Source organism: Pseudopodoces humilis, chromosome 3, assembly GCF_049639895.1.
Source record: "Pseudopodoces humilis isolate 2021_Gansu_Grassland_sample_001 chromosome 3, ASM4963989v1, whole genome shotgun sequence".
Lineage (NCBI taxonomy): Eukaryota > Metazoa > Chordata > Aves > Passeriformes > Paridae > Pseudopodoces > Pseudopodoces humilis.
In genome coordinates, this window is record NC_142202.1 from 33,548,304 (window position 1) to 33,573,081 (window position 24,778).

At 42.5% G+C, this 24,778-nt stretch overlaps 1 protein-coding gene across 2 annotated transcripts in view; it reads right to left on the reverse strand.

Moving 5' to 3' along the window:
* Positions 1–16,563: 16,563 nt before the first annotated feature.
* Positions 16,564–24,778, reverse strand: part of SMYD3 (SET and MYND domain containing 3) — a 400,426-nt gene continuing 392,211 nt past the window's right edge. For both annotated transcript variants that reach the window (XM_005526874.3, XM_088052979.1), the window contains exons 11-12: positions 22,843–22,951; positions 16,564–17,192 (exon numbers count right to left, since the gene is read on the reverse strand). In XM_005526874.3, coding sequence (XP_005526931.1) covers positions 17,091–17,192; positions 22,843–22,951 — 211 coding nt within the window. In that variant the 3' untranslated portion in view covers positions 16,564–17,090. The remainder of the gene's footprint in view (positions 17,193–22,842; positions 22,952–24,778) is intronic.

A 24,778-nucleotide genomic window follows, 5' to 3' on the forward strand; every position in this document is an offset into this window, starting at 1 on the left:
ATTGTCCTCTCGCTAAGGGTTCCCATGTTCATCAGTCCAAAAATGAGTGATTTATTCTTTCTCGAGACTATGAGTGATCAAATTTAGCTCTGCCTCTTTATGACACATACCACTGCGAAACGCATTTCGTCAGCTTCTGATCCCTGGCCCAGTGTGTCCATACTCACAGATGTACCTGAGACGTACAGGCTCTGCTCAGCTCAGCACATCTGGAAATAAAGAAAATTAGCAGATACAGCACTTTAAGCATGATGGCTGTGGCATCCTTTACTAGTCCTGAAGCCATGGCGAAATTCACATTGACATCAAAAGGACAAGGGTCTGCAGCTCTATGCACATCCAGTTATTCTACTAGTTGGCCCCTTTATCTACAAAACAGTATGTGGGAAGGAACATTCTTTGTATTTCATAAACAAATATAACAAACCTGCATTTTAATTACATATGAGTATAAATAATTACTTTATTGAATTAGGTTTCTTATTCCTCTCTACTGAAATAAGCACATTCACAAAAATTCCTCTCTCACATAGATTTGTGTTACTCTCCTGTTGCCTATGAGGAAATAAGAGTCTCTTTTAATATACTCAAAATACATCAATTAACTACTGTAATTAAGTGCAACTCTTTTTACCTGCACCATCATATCAATGCTGTCTTACAACACCCAAAGCAGCAAGTCCCAGTGGAAAAATAATATTGGTAGATTTTTTAGTGGTTAGTGAATGGAAAAGCTTTTTTAAAAGGTAGAAGTAACATTTGTATGATTTTATTTTCTTTTAGTGCTCTACAACTTTTAATAACAAATCTTACTCACTCTATTACCCTTGTCACTGGATTTTGTAGAAAATTCTACTTAAAATCTATAGGATTATTTGGAAAGGAAAAAAAGTCCTGTGTGAAAGTCACTTTCTAGTCTGTTCCACAGCAATTTCCTATCATGAAATTTATATTCTAAGGAAGTATTAAAAACATATCCATTTTTCTCTCAAAGAAAAAAACCAAAACCAACCAACTCTGAAAATCCCCCCCAAACAATGCAATTTAACTGGCTTTCTTCTCTTTATAGCAATTTCAGTAGCAGTTACTATGTATTGGTTCTTTGGAGGCCATCTTTTCTCTGCAGAGCCCCATGGATTGAGTACAGCTGCAGAGAGCCACGGAAATCCTCCCTGCACACAGTTCATGACTTACACAGGAGTGGTGATGTTTCTATAAATCAAGTGGACACATTTCGGAGCTGTTGTAAAATACCTATTGCATATAATATCCCTCACCCTCATGAACTCAATTATTCATTGACTCTGGATTTGGTGCTTCTGTAGATTAGGAGGCATTTTTTATGGTTAGGCATACCTAACCATTATTTTAAAGAGTAAGAGCATATGTTCACCCTGTTTATCATGATGGACAAAAATTGATCCCTGAAACCAAATTGATTACACCAAGGATGAATTTTGCATACTAAAACATATATGCTAATTGAGCAGAATCACAGTACTTATAAATATTTTATTCCTCAGGACCTAATCAGAGTAGCTGTTAACTCCCATAATATACTAGTATTCATATTCTAAAATCCATATGCATTCTTGACTTTCTGTCATTTCATTTCAGAATTTGCCACTATGTTTTTGAGAACTGTGATAGCTTAATACAAAATAAGGAATGATAAATTTGTGGAGATTTGACATGATAAATCTTTTTCTTCTTGAAAACAGCTTTTTACTTCAGAATTTATATTATTGTAATTCAAGTATTTGCAAAACACATAAATCCAAGCATTCAGGACCTTATTTTGAAATTGTTCACAGTTTGCAGTAGTCAGCATTTTAGAGAAGACACATACACTTCTGCAAGTCATCCAGGAAGTCCCATTCTTTAAGGCATTGTCAGCATAGTGCTGTTTTTATGCTGATTTTTTAAAAGGCATCATGTTGCCCAAAATACACAAGAGCAACATGAATGTAATGCCTCATCATTTTCACATTCAGAAATCAATCTTATTTCCCTGGAACAGCTTTAGTAGGGAACAGCACTGTTAATGTAATTAGGTTTGAAGGTTAATTCTTTGTTTGCACATGTCACAGGAGATCACAGCTCTTCATTGTCAGGCTGTGAGATGACTGTGGAGCACCAGCACTGCTCCACATCCTCACCAGCACCTGGGGCACTTCATGACAACTCCTGCTCTTGGCACAAACCTTATTCATACAAGGGACAGGAGTTGCTCTATAGCCATAAAATCAAGTGTAATCATAGGCTGGAGACTTGGGCTTCAAGACCATGGATTCAGATGTCCTTGTGCTCTGAAGGGTGTGGGAGAGCCCTAATTCCTGGTACATTTGTCACATGTCTTTTCTTTTGCCATATATGCCTGGCATTTGCTTCAAAACAATTCCTTGACAATTCATTCAGAACCAAGTAATCCAAAGTATTACTTTACAGAAAGACAAGGAAGGAAACTAATGTTCTCCTTTCTTAGGTTTTCTTCTCATCTCACCTGCTCTGATAAAACTGAGGCACAATTGCATTAAGAATCAGAAGAATTATGACAGTGTAAACCCAGTTGTGAGGAAAATACATCCACTTGCAATTTTTTGGGGTATTTACTGTTAGTTATATAGTAGAAGTTCATACATGCTACTCTTATGTATTTAACACCCCCTCATTTTGTGTAAGGACACAGGACTATTGCTGAACATCTATCTTCGATCCAGTCTTAGAAGACCCACTGCCATAAATCCTAGCTTCTGAAACTTGCAGGTCCATAAAATAGTAACTGGTACCAAGCAATGGCATGATCCTCTGACATGATTCTTAGTGAAAGCTGCATAAAATGTATGAAAAGGGATCAAAGATACACACTGGCATTTTTTTTCTTTTATCTCTAAATGTGGCAATTATAGAGGCTGAAAGCTGGGACTGATGCTGGGAGTAATGCACACCAAATCCCATGTTTGCTCACAGGGCATAGTCAGTCTATCTTGAAGTGTGGGTTTTACTTTTTCACTTTTTTCATTTATCTCAATAATATGGCTTGTCTTAAAGTAGGGACCTGTGGCATGGAATTCAAATGTGATGACAGCTGAAAAATATAGACTCTTTTACAAAAATCACCTTTTACAGATGTTTTTGATTTTACTGCATTTTTTTTAATGAGCTAAAAATCATTGTAGAAACAAAAGTTGTACGTGCACGGATAAATACGCATGCACACAGCCTGGGTTGGCATTGCTGCAGGGAAGTGGCAGAGCTGCTCACAAATGGCAACACTGCCACTCCCTTTCCTTCCTCCAACCAGTGCCTGCCTGCAAAACCATTCCCCTTGCACTCACTTGGATGATGTTAACTTATGCCACACTATAGGGAAAACTTATACTTGAAACTCTTTCAAGGGCTTCTTTAAAAGGTTCTTTCTTACCCAGGTTCTTCAGCCAATGTAGCGAAATTGCTGCAGTTCACATGTAGATGAATTAATCCTGATGTCCTCATGGTCTGTGTTTTGTAACTCCACAGGCTTTTGCATTGGCAACACACAGCAGTTTTTGAAGACACAAGGCTGGCTGTTGCTAGCTATCCTAAGATTTGTAAGAGGTTTCCAAATAACCATAGCAAACAAAACTGAATCATTTGTCAATGCAAAGTTAATAATCTCTCTTGCATTTATTGTGCGCTCATCCCAGGGTTATCTGAGCTTCCATACCTGTTCCTGGAAATAATAAACCATTTTATTATTGTCTTTATCTTTTCTTCTTTCTCCTTCTCAAGCAACCTTTCAAAACAAGAAAATAATTAATTTTCCCTTGAAAATGTAGCACCCTTTCGCCACCAAATTTACGAACAGCAGTCCCATGCTCACTTATGCAAACTCTTGAAGCTCACAAAAGGCATGATGATTCTTCAAAGAATGGAGGTGCTGAAAGTGTAATAGTAGCATTCAGTAGCATTCAGCTATAGTATTTCAAACTACCTTCCAACCCTCCTGGACTGGAAATAAAACACAACCCAAACTATCTTACTTTGAGTGGTCCTACTTAAGTATTGAGCAAACTTTATAATAATGGTACTAAATTGGTGCTTGAGGCAGTTTCAGCTATATTACCTATTCTCTATATACTATAGATATGGATGTATTCACCCTCTTTATTGTATATGTATGTGTGTGAGTATTTACATGTAGCACACATACATATATGTTTTATGTATGCATAGATACTAACTTTTCTACATTTTACTTCTTTCCCTCCCATAGCTGAAACTGCTGGTTACTAACATCCACATCCACATCCACATCCACATCCACATCCACATCATATTCTATGTATGAAGGATATAATTTATTTGTAAACTCAGGATGTTCTTGTTTTATAGAGTTGCTTGTATTTTATAATTTATTTACACATCATGGTTGGAAATGCTTATCTAAGTGCTATGCATTGAAGTGTATGTTTGCTAAATTCATTTCACTCTGTCCGTGGCAATGTTCTTTCTCATTATAATAGTCATATAAAATAGGGCTAAGGAGAAGAGAAACTGATAGATATGGAACTTATTCTGGTCCCATCATTGGGCAATTCCAGAAGAGGATGTACCAGTAGTATATATATATATAATCAACTAAATTTTATGGCAAAAAAAGGAGAAAGAACAGCATGAGGACAAGTTCAAAATGTGGGAAGTCACAGCCATTTCCAAGTTTGTCAACAAATGCATTGAACCTTTTGCCATTAAAATTGTAAAGTTTATTGTTTGCTGGCTAAAAAATATCCCTTTTGTGGTATCTGAGGTGTGAAACATTGTCAAAAATATGATGTCTGGAAAAAAATCAAACTATAGTGGCATTAAATGTTTACTTTTATCTTACCAATATATCTGCCTCCTCCTCCTGACTCTTTCAATTTAGATAAGAGCATTTAATGGTATTTCATACCAGATAATGCTTTTGACCAACAAGAGGATGTGGTATCGCAACAGTGAAAGTGAGCAAGAGAGCAAGATCAAACCTGAAAATAAAATGACCAAAGCGGTTCTATTAAGCATGTATTACTTGTTACTGAGAAGCAAATTCACCAGAAAACAGTAAGAAATTGCAGGGTTTGGTACCAATAACAGAAATACTACAAGCAAGCAGAGCAGCATTTACTTCTCCCCTGCTGCTGTCCAGAAACACAGAGAAAACACAGACCTGAAATGGTCAGTTTTTTTATGCATAACATAAGCTGGTTATGCATATACACAGAGTATGCTCTTTTACATCTGTGCGTAGGGGAAAAATCTGAGACCAAACAAATATAATATATATAATATAATATAAAAGATGTATTGATATTTTTTTATCACCTTTAGCAGTTGTGTCACATTTCCCTTGGCCACCATGGGAGAGAGAAAAAATTTGTGTCCATTACTCAAGACATTTTTTTCTCTTGGAGAGGCACTGCTGGCAGGTTCAGCTGCTACGGAGGTGTGCACAGTATCTGCTTGCCTTCAGCTCATGTTTGTGGCATTCCCTGTTGATAACTAAGACAGCACCTTGCTTGCAGGACAAGATGTGAATGAGCTCTCTGGGAAAATCTCACATGCCCACCAACACCTGGATAAGCCCCGATAAGGACACTGAGCTCTTCCCACTGGAAGAAAATCACAGATGTTATTTCCTGTGAGAGAGATTTTAAAAAAAAAAACAACATTAATTCAAAACGTCCTTTAAGACACATCATCTGCTGGCAGATGATTTTCTCATATTCCTTACTCTAGGAGGGGCATGTTAGGGTATTAGGCATTAAATATTTGGTTAACAGTTGGATGAGAATTTAATAAGGTCCTTTCTTCTATCTTATTATAATACAGCAGAGTGGCAGATCTAGCAGTCACAGTGGCAGGGAATGCAGCTGTTTATGGTGACCTCTTTTAAAGGAAAAATATTGAGGTGGATACAGTGGCAAAAGCTGGCAAAGATGGTCGGGAGGAGACAGTCTCTTCCTTTCCCCTCTTAGAGCAGCAAGCCCTGTGCCACCTCAGTTGTTGCCCCAGGCTGGTGAATTTGCATGCTGTGCCTCTCCACAGTAGCTGTAAATGAAGATAAACAGCCATTTCTTTAGTCTGTGGGCTGTTCAGAATGGCTCTGATTTGCTCTAAAGAGCTAAAAGGCTTATTGCCTTCTTTTGAGGTAATTTATCTTCATTGCTGTTATCATGCAGCCGCATCAGTATTAAGGAGCCCGAAGTGCCTTACAGAGTCAAAAACAGAAAAATGGTTTGTGCAAGTCCTAGACTTTGTCTAAGACAGAACTGATGGTGAGGAGCTCTAGATAAGCTGAATCAATTGGTCAAATCTCTTGGTCAAATCTGGAGCCTTACAGATCTCAATGCCACACACTTCTGATTTGGGGCAGAACAGCAAGGAAAGGTTTCATTCATGGAGTGGGAGCAGGGGCTCGCACCTGGCAGAAGTCTGGTGTCGTTATAAGACCTGCTTGAAACTGTTGATAACCTCTTGTAAAGTAATGCCCTAGCAATGACCAAGTTTTGTCTTTAAAACCACTGACTTGCCAGACTGAAAATCCGGTTTAGTGTGGAAACCTGACCAAGCCCATCTCCTTATTGGGCCCCAAATATGCTCTCCAGCTATTGGAAAACCAGCAACAGCTAACACATGTTCCTCTCCCACATCCATCTGCAAACCAGGCTCCTGGGAGCTCACCCTCATTTTTGCTGACAGTATCTGCCTGGAAGACACTGAAGAGGGATGAAGGCTAGAAAATTCAGTTCCCAGTCTTTGAGATGCACACAAAGTTAATATTTAGTTGCTCTGAAAAAGGACATCTGTGGATTTTACGGTTTATGGTAGTTAGTAGTTTTGACAGTTGCCGATCTGGCAGTTTTGGAGGCTGACATCTGTTATTTAACCACTGAGCAAAGCTTTGCTGGCTGTGACCACACAAATGCTTTACATTGCTCAAAGACCACTTTCATAACCTCCAGGAACAAGTAGGTAGCTTGGAGGTCCTGTCCACTCTCAGGAACTACACTGGCAAGTGTTGACTTGGGAAAAGCTTCTAGGCAGCCAAGACCCAGACCATCTCAATGGATGCTTGTCTGGGGAAAAGACCTGCATTCATTTTCATATATGTTTATATGTATCTTTTCTGTGAACCCTTATAGCACAGGTTTGGCACCCACGCTTTGCGTCAGATTGTGAGTTTCACGCCAACCAAATGACAGCCAAATGTATTCAGCTGTGTGTGTCTGGCAGATATCCATATTTCCATTTCTATTTCCTAGGAACCCAAGTGCTGCCAGACGCGTTGAGATTATGTGCAGGACTCAAGGCTTGCTGTGGAGAGGAAGTCACACCTCAAGCAATGAGGGACCTTTGTCACTCACTTCAAAAGGAGCAGGGACTGTCCTCATCCCTTTCTCATCCTTGCCTGTCTCCATTCCCTGACCGACAGAAAACCAGGAAGGTGGCAGAAAACCCTGACACTTTCCTATACTTAGTTTGTCAAAAGGTGAATTGCTCCTTGTAGTTACAATATAGAAGGAAGGGGAGCACAAAGCCACCCCGCTCCCTGGGCTGTGCTCAGCAGACTCCTCCCCACCGGCACCCTTGGACACTGTGCCGCCCAGCCCAGCCCCTGGCAAACTGCCCCTTGGAGCTTGATTGAAATGAGCTCCTTGGTGGCACTGAGGGAGCTGAAGTGTTCCCACTCACCCTGCCTTTCTGGGCCCACCCGTGCAGAGGAGCTCAGCTCTCTCCCTGTCTGTGCTTTAGCTGGATGCCCAGGGACACAACTGTGGAGAGTTGCGGCAGCTGCCTGGTTTTAAGAGCAAAGCTGCCTGCTGCTGAACCGTATTTGATGGAAACCTCACAGAACCCAGCAAGGGGCACTGAGGGAGCCAAACAAGACACTGTAAACAGCATTTTCTCCTAATTTCTGAGGACAACGGAAGGCATGGCAATTACTGGAATAATGAGCAAGATAACAGCTGGCTCCTGGCCCTGCGGCTGGTGACTCGTGCAGCCCTGGGGGCTGGCGTAGCTCAGGCTCATGCCTGCCCTGAGCTTCCAGACGCTCAAAAAACATTTCTGAAGGTTATATGTAAAGCCATTAAGATGCTCTGAAATCCACAGAAAAGTTTCTGGACAGCCCCATGCTGGGGCATTGCAGACTTTGCACTCATTGAGCCCTTCTTTCTCTCCTGTCAAGGCTGAAAGAAAGGGAGTACCCATTCCAGTTTGCTTGACAATCCACATTGTGGTGGCATGAAGTGTCTGCAGAGCAGGTCAGTCACAAACATTTTGTGCACACTAAATAAACCTGTAGCCTAGCAAGAGGGCTTTGTACCTGAAATCTGTGATGGGGGTTGTAGTTCATGTGAGAGTACCAGGGCACTGAAATACTTGCATGGTGAAAAATTTGTTCTGGGACTGATATCTCCACCCAGCAAAATCACCTAGACACCCGTGACTCATTTTATGAAATCTTTATTTATTACTCCTCTGAACAATTCCTTGCTTGCTTTTATGGCATTGCTAATAGATCGCTTTCCCAAATTTTCCACATATTTGCAACACACGATAGCTCAAGATGAAGGTTTCCCAGTTTTTGGGGTAGGTTACTGTAGTCATCAGTCAAGGCATGCAAGCCTTCTAGGAGGCTGCTGCAAAGCTATCTGTAGCTTCTTATTAAGGTGCTTTTAAGGCTGTTCTGAACTGGCCATTTTCACCACTATGCATCACACAGACATCAGGACAGTGATGCTGCCTGTGCACAGCCACTTGACATGTCCCAGAGAAATGATAGTTCCTCACTTGTCCCTGCAAAGGCACAGGACATGCAATGGCACCAGATGGACATAGGCCTGCTCAGAGGCATCATTGCATTTTGGGATTCATTTTGTTGTCTCATTGGAAGCAGAAAACCCACTGAAGCTAGGACAGAAAACCAAACAATCCAAACCCTTATAATGTAATAGTTATGTTGAAGCCAGCTATGAAGATTTAGGATGTTATTTCCCCTCCTCAAACAGGGACTTTGAGTAAAACTGACCCTCATGCTAAGCCATTTTGACCTCTTCATAAGCTTACACCATAAAGTGTGGAGGCTGTTATACTGCCTTATCTTGTTGGGATTGTAAACATTTGAGCTCTAAATTCTATGACCCTAGAAATTCTTCCTTAGGCAAGATGGAATAGGACGCTCTATTTTTTTTTTAAAGTGCCCATCGAGGTAACTTGTAGTTAAACCTTTGTTTCAGGGAGGAAAGCTGTAAACCCATTTTACTAAGGAATCCTACACCTGGCCACATCCTGGAAGTTCTTGGCTGCAGGAGCATGCTGGCTGGCCAGGAGCTGGGCCGCTCGCTGTGAGGAAATTCATACAGTGCCTGAGGTGTACAGCAGGGCTGAGTGAAGACTGGCACAGGGACACTGGTGCCAAACCTGGCTTCCTCTGCCTGGGACTGTCTGCTGGCCTGAGGCACTCAGGGTTTCACCATTTTGACCTGGTAAACTGCTTAAGCTTTTTCATGGGAGTTACAGATGGCAGCTGCCATTCAAGATTGCTTGAATACAGAATGCGTTCAAGCCTAATCATAACAAGATTGTCTTTCCTTGGCTGCCTTTTGCAAGCCCCCCTCCATGGGTATCCCAGGTGGCAAAGCCCTGCTCCACAAACTGGTGCTGGCAGCTGAGCCCAAGCCCCTGTAAACTCCCCTCGCAGGGCAGTGCCAGAACAGGCCCAGCTCAGCTGGTACCAGAGAGCAGCAGGCACAAAACAGCTGCTGTGGTCCAGAGCCAATGTAGGAGCTGAAGACTTGTCCTGCTTTACTGTTGTTCTCTGATACTTGCCAAAAGTGAAGCAGAAAGCTAACATTTCCATGCCCCTTCTGAAACTATTGTGTTGTGGCTGGTATTTTCCACAGAGCTTTTTGCTCTCTATTCCCTCTCTCCTCCCCCTGCAACAGGAGTGCGACACTTGCTACCTTTTTACAAGGGTAAAACCTTCACAGCTTCAAGGGCAATGGCCCCTGATGAGAGGCTGCATCAGTGACAGAAGAGGACACAAAGTGGGCAGCGAAGAAGGTGGTGGTTTCTCTGCAGCAAGAAGCAGGGAAAAGGGGAGCTCTCTGAGGCTCACAAAGTGCTCACATTGCAGTGTGGGGTGGACAGCCCCAAACAACACCCCAAGGCCCCTTTGTCCTGTACAGAAAGAAATGCAATGAGCTCTGAAGTTGTCTTTGGCACATTGCTGCATTCCCCCACCTGTACAGGAATGGTCTTGCTTAAGGCATCACATCAGGCAGGAGAAAAATCCTTGCCTTTGCCTCCCTCAGCTCCTCATTTGGCTCTGGTCTGAACTGGAGTACCTGCCCAGCTCAGTGCCTGCCTGACAGGCCTCGGTCAAGAGGAAAGACACCGAGGTTAAAGCCTGTCTGGGCCGTGGGCTCAATCTCAGCAAGTCTGCAGGGTTGCAGAGTTTCAAACCTGTGTTGACTGCAGCTCTGCAGACCAACCAAGCAAAACAGTCTTTCCCCAGTTCACAAGCAGGAAAAGCCATCCAATAACCATAATTTTATGTCACTTAGCAGCAGATTTCAAAGGGCTCTTTCTCAGCAGAAGAAATGTTGGTCTGTCTCCACTATCTTGGAAGGACACGTTTTGCCAAGGCTTTGGATTTTAATGGTAAAACAGTTTTGTGGCCTGGGTGTACCAGTTGCTTTACATGGATTGCATAAACTGCTTTGGGGCCCCAATGAAATGAATTTGGACAATGCCCATCTGAAGGATTTTTACTGATTTTCTCATTTGCCAGCTGCAAATAAGACAGCGTCCTTGCCTGGTTGCTGGCAGGCTGCCCCTTCCCAGACTTGGGATCAGCATTCCTCTAGTCTTTGCAGAAAACACAAAATCAGATTTTTGTTTATTTTTCACAAATTATGTAACAGTCCCCAAAGAAAACATTTGGTAATGATAAGTAGTCTTTGTATATCCTCATTACTCTGACCTTTAAAAATATCATTATTTACTGGTGCATTCAGCCACAGATGTTCAGAAATTAACATTCCCAAGTCATTATAAGAATTTTCCTCAATCATCATTTCTGTTAGCATGATGGGGAACATCACTCCCCAGTGACTGTATTCTGATCACAGTCTTATGTGTGGTAGAAGCTGGGTACACAATGTTAATGACATTAGAGAGAACAGAAATCCAGACATTACCAGTACCTCACTGAAGACTCTCCACAGAGCTTGACATGACTTTGACAAGGAGACTGAAGTACAACAAGGGAGAATGGGAAAAGCAGAGGCAAACCCCCAGCAGTGATACTCTCAGGCACATGGTCTGACTCTTGGAGATGGTGCTGTGCAGGGCCAGAAGTTGTACTCAATGATTCTTGAGGGTCCCTTCCAGATCAGCTTATTCTGTGCTTCTGTGATCTTTTCTGCTCCAGTTCCCAGACCACCAGTGGTCCCTCAGCTCTATTGCTGCCATTATAAGGAGGGAGAGCAATTCCTCTCCACAGTAGTGTGATGCCTGAAATTCCATCCAAGACTACAACAGCCTTTCCATCCCTCCCTGTGGGCTCCTGCGGTGTGCTGCTGCTGGTGGGAAGGTTGGCAGCTCCAGGGCTTTGGGACACACCACCTGGGTGTCTCCAAGGGACAGAACAGGCAGGATCAGGCCAGACATCTTCTCTACCTGTTCTATCGTGGGATTCTCAGCACCACAAGGAGAGACAGGAACAGGAAGACAGCGTGAGAAATACTTAATTAAAAGGAGCTTCATTAAAAGTAAATAGGTAAGAGCTGCTCAGGATCTGAGGGAAGGGAAGAGTGGTGCTCTGCTAATTTTCTCATCAGACACCCCTCTCTATTACTGTCTCCAGTCTCCTGCTCTGAAAGTCAAGTGGAACTGTCAAGAGGGATCACCTGTGATTTAAAGTGCAGTTTTCCTTCAAGACGTATGTAAATTTGCCACCTTCCTATTTGGAGCCTCTGGGACTGGGAATCAGAGCTGCTGAATTGGAGGGGCGGAGGAAGAAATCACTGCTCTTTTCTATTCTTGTCAGCCCTACTAGATCAGTCCTCAACTGAAAACAGAGAGGGGAGATCAGGCTCCTTAGCTGCTGCCTTAGGGAGCAGGTAATGGGACAAACAAGTGGTGCTTGCCCCACCCCAAGAGATGGAGGGGAACTTAAGACATAGAAGAGGCTGTGTGGTTATTCTCTTTCTCCTGTCCTGGGGACAAGGAAATTAGAAGACACTCTGGTCTGTCCTGATTTAGTCATCTTTAGAGTTCAAATAAACTCGGGCAGGATGCTTCAGCCCTGCCCTCCTGCCATGAGCCCCATCAGAATTTGGTTACCAAGGAACTGGAGCATCTGAGACTGCTGAAAAGCTTGTTGTGTGTATGCATTTCTGTGTGTGCCTGTCTTGGTGGCTATATAGAGATATGTTTAAAAGAAGGTTAATTGGTCTCCTGGGAACTATAAAGAACCTGTTAGGTTCCTCGGTGTGAGCAGTGACTGTATGTAGCCTAATTACTAAGCCTGAGTTATTCTTTTATATGGGCGGGAAGGAATCTCTAAGGTTCTTATTAAAACCTACAAGAAAGTCTAAAAAGTGATGGAGTTAGAATTGATTTGTCCATGTTGATCAGAAGTGCAGAGCAAATAAAAACATCGAGCTTTCCCCAGGAAATATTACTGGGGATAACAAGGGCCTGGCTTACACATCACTGTTGTGGGGATAAACAGAAACCACTGTGCTAAATAGCAAGAATTGCAGACACAGACTTTCAGGTAAGGTGCATTCCTTTTGCTTAGGGCAATTTTCCTAAGCAGGAATTTTCCTAAGGGAAAATTCACTTGGATGTTCTTATAGGGTGCATTGTATAAAACAGCCATAACATACGTATTGTCAGGCTAATTAAATTCATAAAAAAGGAAAGGAGTTTTGTTTGGAAAAATGTACATTGAAAGGAAAGAAAAAATAGTCAGCTGAATAAGAATAAAAGAGAAAAGGAAAAAAGGAACTCTAGCTTGGCTTTGGTCTGAAATGAACAAAAGCACTTTGGATTTTCTGAGGATTCTTTAGATGTTGTTGAAGCTCCATGGGTGGAAACAAAACTTTGTCTATTTGGAGGAGGTACAGCGTAGACAGGGGCAGCTCACAGCTCTCTGCCCATGTTTGGCACACAGCTGTGGAGGAACTCTCACAGAGTAGCACCTGCAGTTATGACAACTACAATGATGCCATTCCCACCTGTGCCACCCACAGACAGCGACAGCAGGGCTGTAACACAGACATGGCCATTGAAGAGTTGCTACAGCTCTGACACCAATCTGGACATGTTCATGTGAGGCACTTATTGAAAGTATCATAGCCAGTTTCTCTTTCTCTCTTTCTCTTTCTCTTTCTCTTTCTCTTTCTCTTTCTCTTTCTCTTTCTCTTTCTCTTTCTCTTTCTCTTTCTCTTTCTCTTTCTTTCTCTTTCTCTCTTTCCCTTTCCCTTTCTCTTTCCTTTTTTATTTTCATTTTCCAAGGATGAGCAATAAGGAAACCAAATATGGATGTCTAACCCTGTCTGATTTGCCCAAGGTCAGACACAATTTCTGATGAAGCAGAGAAGCCAGAACTCCATGTCTATAATTGTAAGACCTTCCTCCTCCTTCTTGTCTTATGGGAGGTTTAATTCTGATTCAAGGAAAAAAAATCCTCATAATTGGCACAACCTCTGTGAAAAATGGAACTCTGCTCATTAAGAGCTTTGCAGTGGCCAGGGACTACTTCAAATATACTGTGTGGGGAAATAGCCTCTGTATTTCAAAAACATGCTCTGTAAAAAAAATAACAAGTTTAAGAAAAGCTCACTTAAAAACCTAGCTATCAGAGAAGAAGATTACAATGAGAAGCAGAAAAAAGGCTGACTAGTGGGCGAGTTTTCTTGGCATGAACCCATGCATGATAGACTTCACACACAGATTGATAGACTCAAAGAGGTCAAAGCTCTAAAAAACCTGGTTTGCTGCATTTTCCCTCACTGCTTTTCTTTTATTTTCTACTATGCACTGCACAGTAGTCTGTTTGCCAAAGTCCTGGAGAGCTTTTACTTCCAACATCAGGTCAGCACCCTTGAGGGGCATGGGTACAGAGAATTATACCATGCTTAAAGAAATAACAGAGTTCAGGGAGCTTTCTTTTTTTGTTTAAAACAAATGTTCTGTTCCACTGTAATCAGTTATTCTTAGCAAAACTGTATCATTCCCCATGGTTTTTTCCCTGTTCTGCCACTGCTTTTCTTCCAAACACATAGTGCAATCCTGTTCCCTCTGAGTGCAGTCTAACGTTGTTTTTCCCGGACTAATTTAAGGGAGAGTGACAAAACACAAGTAAGTCAAAATGCATTCCATTCCTAAAACTTGAGGTGAATTCAAGTAACTATTGCTTTCCAAAAGGCACCAGAAAAGCCTCCAACCTGCGGGAAGCAAGCAGCGAACCTGCCAGCATTACAGATAACGTTGCAGTCTGCTTCTTTCTGACTTTAGCATCTTTATCTTACCACTAATACCAGCACCTGAAAAATTTGACAGATATTATTCATGAAAACTGAAACATGATGTCTGTGCAAAGATAACATTACTTGATTTGAAATGAGCTTATCTAACGTTGCCTCCTCCCTGGCACACTTGCTTGCTGCCGCACTTTCAAACCATGCATTCGGGTAAATCCCTCCACAATCACAGACCAGCATTCTCTGCAGAAAATAGACTGGAGCAGGACCACCAGGAGAAAAAAATCTGCCCACAACAACCTCCCCTGCAGCACTGTCAGCCCTGCTGGTGGTGTTAGTGCATGGAAATCTCCAAGGGAAATTGACAAATTTTGGAATGACTGAAAACAACCACAAAACGTGACTCTTGCCTTGACCAAGCTGAAAGAAGTTTTGCATGAACAGTAATGAATATAAAGTGTGGGTTGTGCCCCCACACCATGGATCCTCCTCAGACCAGCCCAGAGAGGGCCAGGCAGGGCAGGCAAGGCCCCCAGGACCCTGAGCCACAGACCATCCTGGGGCTGATTCGGTTTCTTGCATTGAGCATTGGGCTGCAGATGGACTTCAGCAGCTCTGCACTTGTGGCAGCACAGCTGCTGCTGTGACACTCCCCAGCTGACAGCACCTCTGTTTTCCATCAGGCTGTCACTGAATGGTTTCCTTTGTACCTTTTCTCTAAGTGTCTTCTTAGAGAAGACCACTGCTGGAGAGAAGGCCCCAGCACAGGCAGGTGCTTCAGCTTGCTGTAAAGTGGCTGTCCTCATATGACAGCAGATGACTCTGCCTTTCCCCCAGCTCCTACCTCGGACTGTTGAGGTGTCCTTGTAGCAGAAGCCCCAGCAAACAGTGCTGCAGTTCAGATTAGTCTCCATGTATGAGAGCTTCTGGATATCCCAGGATATGCTGCACAAACTAATGCATCACCTGACCTTACACTCTGAAGTCCCCAACATTTGCAAATCTTACTACCAGATATATAAACGCGAAATAACATAAGCATCATCTTTACACAAAAATCACATAAATTCTGATATGCAGTGCCCATTTAAAACCAGAAAATTGGTTTTGAAGACTGGTTGTCCATCAGTATTTTGTCAGAACTCCCAGTAAATGCAAAGGTCTGACCTTTTCCCCCAGACAATTTCCTTTTTATAACAGCAGGAAGACCCAACCAAGCAGTGAATTTCTGTGAGGATTACGGCACTTCTTGGGTGGCTGATACAACCTGGCCTCTGGCAGCAAGCCATGACGCATACTCCAGCAGTGCACTGCATTTCAGAGGTTATTGCTTGCACATTACTGCCGGGCAAGCGAACGCTCCAAACGCTGGAACAAATTCAGACGTCTCAAAAGGAGATATCTTCCTCAGCACTGGCATTCGTGTGCCGTGGCGGTAAATTACGCCCAGAGTGTTCATTTTCTTTTTAAATGTGTTCTCATCTTGTAATAATTAATAGTGTCAGGTTACTGGTGTGAAAAAAGCCTGACTTTACAACAATGATGGATTAATGAAGTAACAGTCATGGCTGGAGTAGCAGCAATAAATTGTTAGAGGAGTGACACACCTGAAGCAATACTTTCAAAGGCCTTAAATTATTTAAGTTTCAATGTCCCTCATAAATATTGGCTTTTGTTAATATTTGTTTCTGTGTTAAAAGTGGAAGTCAACAGCTCTGGCAAGAGCAAGTCTTTTGCTGCTGAGCATGGGGAAATAGCGTGCCTGTGCTTTCCAAGACATCCTTGTCTTCCCCAGGGATGATAATGTTCATCTGTAGATCTCTGGGCTTCTCTCTTTGGGGATGTGACGTTCAAACCCCACGGAATGAGAAAGGTCTAGAAGCCACAGCACTGAGCTTGCAGGTCCAAACATCTCTTTTTAAAACTGTAATGAAGTGAGAAGCTCTTGAAACTGGTAAAATGAGGAGAAAGCAGAGTAAGCAATTTCCACTTTTGATAAAATTTTTTATTTAATACATTTTAAGGTATGAAATGGAAGAAGAAGAGGTACAAAGCCCTGCATATCTATTTGGAGGGAAGAAAATCTCATTCCTCATTGGGAAACTTATTTGATGTCAAAGAGCACTAGACCAGGCTTTTGGAAACCATACCAAAGGGCAAGGCAAAGGGAAAAAAGCATATTATCTTAATTTATAATGTGTCTGGCAAGAGATTCCCAATTGCTGGCATAAATTGATATTAAAAATTGACTGCTGATAACAGTGGAATTAGATCACTTTGTAACTGATGAAGACTCTGTATGTATTTCCCAATACTTACAATCAAATAATTAGCTTTTGTTAGTTTTTGTCAATAAGACTGATGATTGATGACAAAAAATCTTCTGAAAATTACAGGAATTCTGCCAAACATCAACTCAATTCACTCCACACAGCAAAACCAATATTAAACCTTTCTGTAAAGCAAATAGGACCTAAAGAAAAGACACTAAGACCTTTGAGAAGCTTCACAATGAAATAAAAACATTTTCTCTGTCCTTGAATGTTTTGTTTCCCAGACTAGAGATTATCCTCACTGTAGTCTGATCATGGCATCACACTCTTCCTTTATTTCCATCAAGACTTTCATCAGGCTGTGATCTGTCCCATGGGTCACCTTCATAATGTTATAGGCCTTTAAGAAAGAACAGAAAGGGACATGTTACTCATTGTGCAGACCATGCAGAGGGGCTGGGCCCTGGAGCAGGGTGGGATATAAATGCTGGTCCTCAAGTGGCTGGCACCTGGGGGCTTGAATTTGTGACATGGCTGAAATAGGAATGAGGCATCCCTATGATTTATCTCTGACCAAGAAGGAGGCACAGGCACATTATTCTTAGGTGTTAAAACCCACAAATACGTTGCACAACTGGATGTTTGGAATAGCAGAGAGATACTTCTCCACTTTTGAGACATGAAGGCCATCTCAAGATTGGTCAACTACAACACCCAAGGTTTTGATACACTATTTAAAAGATGACTGTGATGTTCATGATGTTAGGAGCCTGAAAGTCCTGTAAAAATAGAAATGGATTTAATGCTTAACCCATGGAATAAAGTACCTTAACTATATCAGGAGCAACTATACATAGCATCAAACAAAAGAGTACATTAATAGTTTCACTGTGAAAAGGCATGGAGGGAAATAGGTCTTTGCTGCTTTTCCCAGAGATTATTCTCTCTATGTGCTTGTCACCTTCTACTGCTGGGCTAACTTACTCTTGCTGATATTGCCTGCAGTGTTGCTGATTTCCTGCCACTGACGTCTGCAATGCTCTTTGCCCAGCTCGTGTTTACATCATCACTTTTCATATGGCATTTCTGCTTCTTCTGTTAAATTCCTCCTGAAAGAGGGAAGTCCTAGATGGAAGCTGATTCAGCACTTCTGAAGGTAGAACAAGGGAGCTAGTAGTGTACAGGCAGGAGGAAAGATCACAGATTTTTCACTGTCCTAAACTGAAGAATTGCAAAAAACTAAATGCAGCCTGTGTTTCAAAAGGTTCCTTGTCCAGTTAGCTGACAAAATTCAGCTAAATTTGATTTGAATTGAAGAAAAAGTATGTTTTGGGGAAGAACTGTTGAGGAAGTGGCCTCATTTAAATTGGACAGATAAAAATAAATATATATTTTTGTGGAATGAATTAAAGCCTAATTCCAAATTATAGAGACTGGCAAGCATATGGAAAATCCAGCACAGTTTATTTTTGCTTCAAATTCACTAATTCTTAAAATAGGGAAGCAGCACAAGACTGAAAGAACAAGTTGAAATATCAGTCAGAACTACCCATAGTGAGCAAGGAGCTCTAAAAAGAGTCAAATATGTTTTAATCTACCACAATGACTTACTACTAAATGAAAAAATATACTCAGGTAAAAAGAATTATGGAAATACTTTAATTGCTTTAGAAATGGCAAAGAAACGTGAAACAAAATCAGAAATACAATGTTTTTTTGAACATGCAGCTGCACTGATGCTAACTAGGAGGGGAGAGGATCACTCTAGAGCAAAGTGGCTGACTGAATTGGCCCTGGATCCTGACACAATGGTGCACACTTGCATGCCCTGTCCCAGAAAGCTGATTTGTTGTGAATGATGTATGCTAAGAGCTGCACATCAGGATACATCTGAGTGATAGCCCTGAGGCAGCTGACCTGGATCTTCAGCCCCACTACAGGATAGAGGTCAGGCTCATAGTGATAGACTTGGACCCTGACACCCTGAGATGCACAGCCAGAGATGTCTGTATAGATATACCTCCATTAAAAGCCACTAATCATTAATATCAAACTTAATCTTGAGTTAATGCTACCATTTCTGCCTTTCTCCCACCTCCAACTTTTTCTTTCCACTTCTTTTCTTTCCTAAGTATGCCAGACAAAATCATTCAGTCTTTATCCTTTGTTTCCTTGGAGGAAATAAATAATTCTTATGCAATGCCATCTCACACACTGCTGTACAAGTCAGAATCAGTTGCATCCAAGTTAGAACAGCCATGACTTGTGTAATCCCTAAATTCAACTGCTATTAGCTTATGTAGCTGTTTTGGTAAAGATCAGTGCAAAACTGGGGATAATTTCAGCTCCAGTGCAAGGAATTGTTTTACTGGACAGAAGTAGGAACACGTGGACTCTCTGCCCACTCCCTGCTCTCCTCAATCCCACAGCTCACCCAGCAGAGCTGAGGTGAGCAGATTCACGTGCTCTGCGAGGTATCCCTCAACAGAGCAAGTCTGATTTTGAAAAGCTACAAGGTAGGCCACGGTGTCATCAGCCACACCCTGTCTCCCTTAAGAGCATAAATCCCATTAGATCAGAGGTACAGCTGCTGCTCCATGAATGAGGAGCAGTGCAGGCGTTCGTGCCCAATTTGTGTGGGGATGGGACCCATGGCCATGGCTGAGGGGAACCCTGGCAGATGCAGGATGGCACAGCTCTGTCACATGGAAAGCAGGGAGCAAATAGCCATGTGCCAGAGTGGCACAAAGTGTGGGCTAGTATTTCAGAGGAAGTATCTGTGGTTTTCTGTCTCTTGATTGAAGGGGACAAGTTGTTAAAGTAGGCACAGGAATACTACAACAGCTGGGAAACAATACAGTGTTTGAAGCAAACACCTACAGAAGTGATTTCTTCAGTGTTCCTGTGAGACCTGGGAAGGATTTTACCCCAATTCCTATGCTTTTTGTCTCCACAACAGGGATTTCTAAAGAAAGGAAGTTGTACATTACCTGTTGTAGGTGGTCATGAGACAAGACAGCTGTACCCATCAGCTCATGTGGGACAAAAGTACTCCCATGACTATGCCATGTCAGGCTCTTCAAATTGTTTTTTAGAGTGGGCTCCAATTCCTGTCTTTTGCTGACAAATGCTTTCCAGATCTATAATTCAATCTGTTCTCTATTTTGTCTTTAATATATTTGTATATAAATTTTAAAATAAACCAGGGGCTACCTTCAGTTTTTATTCCAGAAGAGTATTGCCTCTCTGTAAAACTTCTATTTCAAAATCTAGCAAATAAGATTCTGCATGGCCCAATATAAGTTTAGGGGGTGATTTCTTTCTAATGGGCAACATAAAGCCCTCCACATTATTGAAGCCTTCTTTTGGGGGTGCAGGGCAGAGAGCTAAACCCATAGGGCCTCAAGAGCAAGGTGGTTATGATCATGATTCATTTTTCTGTGGCACAGAGAGCAGCAGTGAGGGCTGGGCTGCAGAGCTAAGTGTGAAGATCTGCTGGTCTTAACAGACCATGTATCTGCTGCAGAGAGGCTGTCAATCCCCAGCAGCTCTGAGGCTGTGCCTGATTAAACAGGATTTATATGTGAGGTGAATTCCACTCAGATCCCAATTCCTCTGCACCTTCCATATCCTTCCTCTTAATGCCACAGTGAAATTAGTCTGACGAGGGTTCCAACAGGGTGCTGCTATTCAGTGTCAGAGTGTATTAAGAAGAGTAATGAAGCAGAGAAGGTAATCGAGTTTCTGCTCTGAGCATGTGGCACGCTCTGTTGACACATCTAATCACAAAGGGGCAAACTGTGTTCTCATATAACTCTAGGACATTATCTGAGTAATATTAGGAATCACATCCTTTAGTCACAACAAACTGGGAATTACATCTTCCTCTAATTTGTTCCGGTGTAGACAGCAAGGAAGTGAATCAGTTGCAGAGCACATCTGAAGAAGTTACATGGAGAAACAGGATGACAAGAAGCTTTTCCTCCTCTCCCAGGGAGTGGGAGTTCAGTCTCTCCTTGTCCCACACTTGGGTGAAAAAGGGGAGGCTGGATAGGGAATAGGCAAAGCCATGACAGGATTCTACACCTCAGTTGTAAAGCACTTACTGTGCCCTTGTGGAGTAAGGCTCGGAGCCTCTCTTAGAGACTCACTGAAGTATGATGCAGAAGGGCAAGCAGCACCTTCATGTCCCTTTGCAGAGAACGAGGAGGTCAAGCCTGGAAAAGGTTTCTGTGTTAGGCATTGCTCAGTTTCCAAAGGATCATAGATCATTGCAATCTGGCTTGTAATGGGCAGCTTCTTCAGCAAGAACGTATAAATTCCCATTGCAATGTCCACCTTCACTGACTAGCAGTGTTCATTTGTCTCTAGGGGAATTCACTCCAGTTTAATCTAATGCAGTGCCACATTACAAGTGCAATTAGAACAATTGCCTGTTGATAAAATTGTAGCAGTGTCAATGAAAGCAGAAGCTCCTCTGACTGGAGTCTCATTCCACTGCTAAAAGGGAAAGTCTGAATGTTTGGAAATTATAGATATTTGGGGGGAAAGAGCAGAGGGATTACCTGGCACATGACAGATATATGACATACTTCTGAATAATGCATAAAAATAGAATTTATTACTCTTCTGTCTGCTTTATAATGATTGGAATTGGCTATAATTTAAGTAAAATATATCAAGTGAAGATATAAGTTTTACCAAGACTTAGCAAGAGTGGCATCATATTAAATACTAATTTATTACTTCAACATATGAAAATTATCAGTAATTCAGCTTGCATCATAAATCATGTAAAAGATTAATAAGATATTAAAACCAAAGAGATATCAGGGTTGAAGAAAAGGTTAAGTACAAAATACTAATACCTAGAGAGTAATTCTGATATTATCTTTACAGGAGACCTGGTCAGGAGTGAAAAAGCACCTCTCCCCCACCTGCAGTGGAGACACCCATCCCCTTCTATCCCAAGCAGCTGCCCTAACTCTTTGCCACAAATCACTTCATATAGCACGGACACTAATCAAAGGGAACGTAGAGCCAAATTCTTCACTTCTTTCCAACACTGGTGCCAGAAACTGGGCCTGCTCCTGCCCAGCAGACACAGGCAAGTAGCTGGGCCAGGTAGCTTTTGGCAGCACACGTCAAAGGCAACAAGGAGCTGTGTCAGGAACTGGAGGTGAGTGGAGACAGGGAAGCACATGGAGCATGTAGTGTCCTCAGGGCAAGCTGATCACTGGACAATCAGTAACATAAGAGAATAAAACCTTTTTGAGGGAAACCAGAGGCAGCACATCTTCCAGGGGGAGCAAAGCACCCCAGCAGTGATTGAGGGCTTGAGAAGGGATGCAAGATTCTACATCCTGAGGACATGTTGCACATGGAAAGGGATTATTTAATATATTTAAGATTATACTAACAGCAATATAACAGTAGGACAAATAAGAGCCTGAGGTACAAGGAAATGAATATAAAAGTCAGCTCAGGTACAAGAGGGATGACTTCAAGCTGAAATGTAACTAACAAAGCATAGCTGCAAAACCAGATCAAAGATGATGAACAGTAAGAAATACAAGGGATCAAGAAACATGCCTGTTGATTTCATTGTGGCTCACAATAAAATACACACATAAAAGACCAAGTTTTCCAGCCTGAAATCAAAGAGTCTGATAGGGAATAAGTAGGGTAGAAACTGCAGCTCTCCTCCTGGCCCTATGCTTTCAGTGCTCTCAGAATTATTTTGTTACGGGAATAAGGAACATATGAAGCACTGAGATAATTTTATCTCTTCAGATCTAATAGTAATTTTTCATCCAGGCACCTCTGAGCTATCAAACTATAATTAGCTGTGACTGATGCTGGAGAATGTCAGTGCCTGAAATGCTGTGCTGGGCAAGAGCGACCCATCACCACACCCAGCTGCAGCCTGGGGAAACACCACTGATGGAAGAAGTGGTGAGGAGTATCCAAAGGCATGAGGGGGGAGTCACACAGCAGTTTTGTGGGAAGCAAGGGAGGAGGATGGAGAAAAACTATTTCACCATACTGACCTGTTTCAAGGTTTCCAGTGCCTGAGGAAACATGCCTTGACTGTACTGCAGTTTGCCCACTCGCATCAGCTGGACAGCTCTCAGTGGATGGAAACCAGGGTAATATAGGCTGTAGAGAAAAAGGAGGAAAATGTGTCACTGTCAGCTCTCACCTTCACAGTCACTGCCTCTGCGGAGAGCTATTAGGGTGGGACTGCAAAGTCATTGTGAATGTTAATAAGGTACTCAGAGAAAATTAGCTGCAATACTGAGAAGCATGAAATACTGAGGGGAATTAGCAAATTATTACTCTCCATCCCAGAGGAATGCCTTTAACATTATCCTGTTAGAAAGTGACAGGAGCGGGATTATTTAATTTGCTACTGTTGGATAATACAATAGCATTTACTGTATTTAGTGTTCCAAACAGAGGTCCTTGACAATCTCAGGTCTCTGGAGAGGCGTAATTTTAAAAGGAAGCTTCATCAGGGAACCCAGTCCTGGACTGTCCAAGATGAAGGAGTGGGACTGCAGTGAAAGCAGGTATGCAAGTGTCATTACCACTGCTTCTGAGGGTTTGATGCTGCTCCCTGTTGCATAAACAGAGCAGGTTCTGCACATTAAAGGAAACATCTCAGACTTGTCTTCTTCATCTACACAAGGTATCTGCTAGTATGAGGATACATTCCTGTCCTTAATTAAGTTCACAGAAGCAGAGATTCTATTTAAAAAAAAAACAGAATGATGCTTTCTTTTTTCTAGGAAGTAGATGGAGAGTGGTATCATCATTAATTGCTCTCAAAATGCTCTTGAAATGTTCATGGTGGCTGCTCCACATTTTTAAATTCCACTGGCCCTTGGCTCATCGTATGTGGATTTGCACCCCAGCCCTATGTTCTGGATGTGCAGATCATGCTATCTTGAAAAAGCAACTTGGGGGCTGCAGAAAGCCATGGATGTAACTTGCCTGGAACTGGCCATCAGGAAACATGAGGTAAAGGGACACACTTTAGGGAAGTTAAGTTACTTATGAAAGACCTTATATATATATATTTTTGACTAACTATCCCAGAATCACAGAATAGTTAGGGTTGGAAGAGATGCTGGAGATCACCCAGTCCAACCCTCCTGTCAAGGCAGGGTCACCTAGAGCAGGTAACAAGGGAACTCATCCAGGTGGGTTTTGAATGTCTCCAGACAGAGAATCTATGACTTCCTTGGGTGGCCTGTTCCAGTGCTCTGCCAACTTCAGTGGAAAGAAGTTCTTCCTCATGTTTTATTCTATGGCTAGTGCTCCTTACCCTCTCACTGGGCACCACTGAAAAGAGTCTGGCACCATGCTCTTGGCACCCTCCTTTGAGAGGTTTAAATGCGTTAATGAGATCCTTCTCAGTCTTCTCCAGACTGAACAGGCCCAGTTCTCACAGTCTCTCCTCATAAGAGATGCTCCAGACCCCACATTGTTCTTGTGGCTTCTATTGGACCCTCTCCAGTAGCTCCTTGTCTTTCTTGTGCTGAGGAGCCCAGAACTGGACACAGTTCAATCCAGAGGTGGCTGCACCAGGGCTGAATAGAGGGGCAGGATCATCTCCCTCCATCTGCTGGCCACACTGCTCCTGATGCATGCCAGGACACCCTTGGCCCTCCTGGCCATAAGGGCACTGCTGGCCCATGGACAATTTGTCACCCACTGGTACCCCCAGTCCTTCTCCGCAGAGCTGCTCTCCAGTGGGTCAGTCCCCAGGCTGTGCAGGCACTTGGGGTCACTCCTCCCCAGGTGCAGGACCCTGCACTTGCCCTTGTTGGACCTCACCAGGTTTCTCTCTGGCCAATTCTCCAGCCTACTGAGGTCCTGCTGAGTGGCAGCAGAGCCTCCAGGTGTATCAGCCACTTCCCCAGTTTAGTGCCATCAGCAAACCGGCTGCGGGTGCCTCCAATGCCACTGAAAAACAAGCTG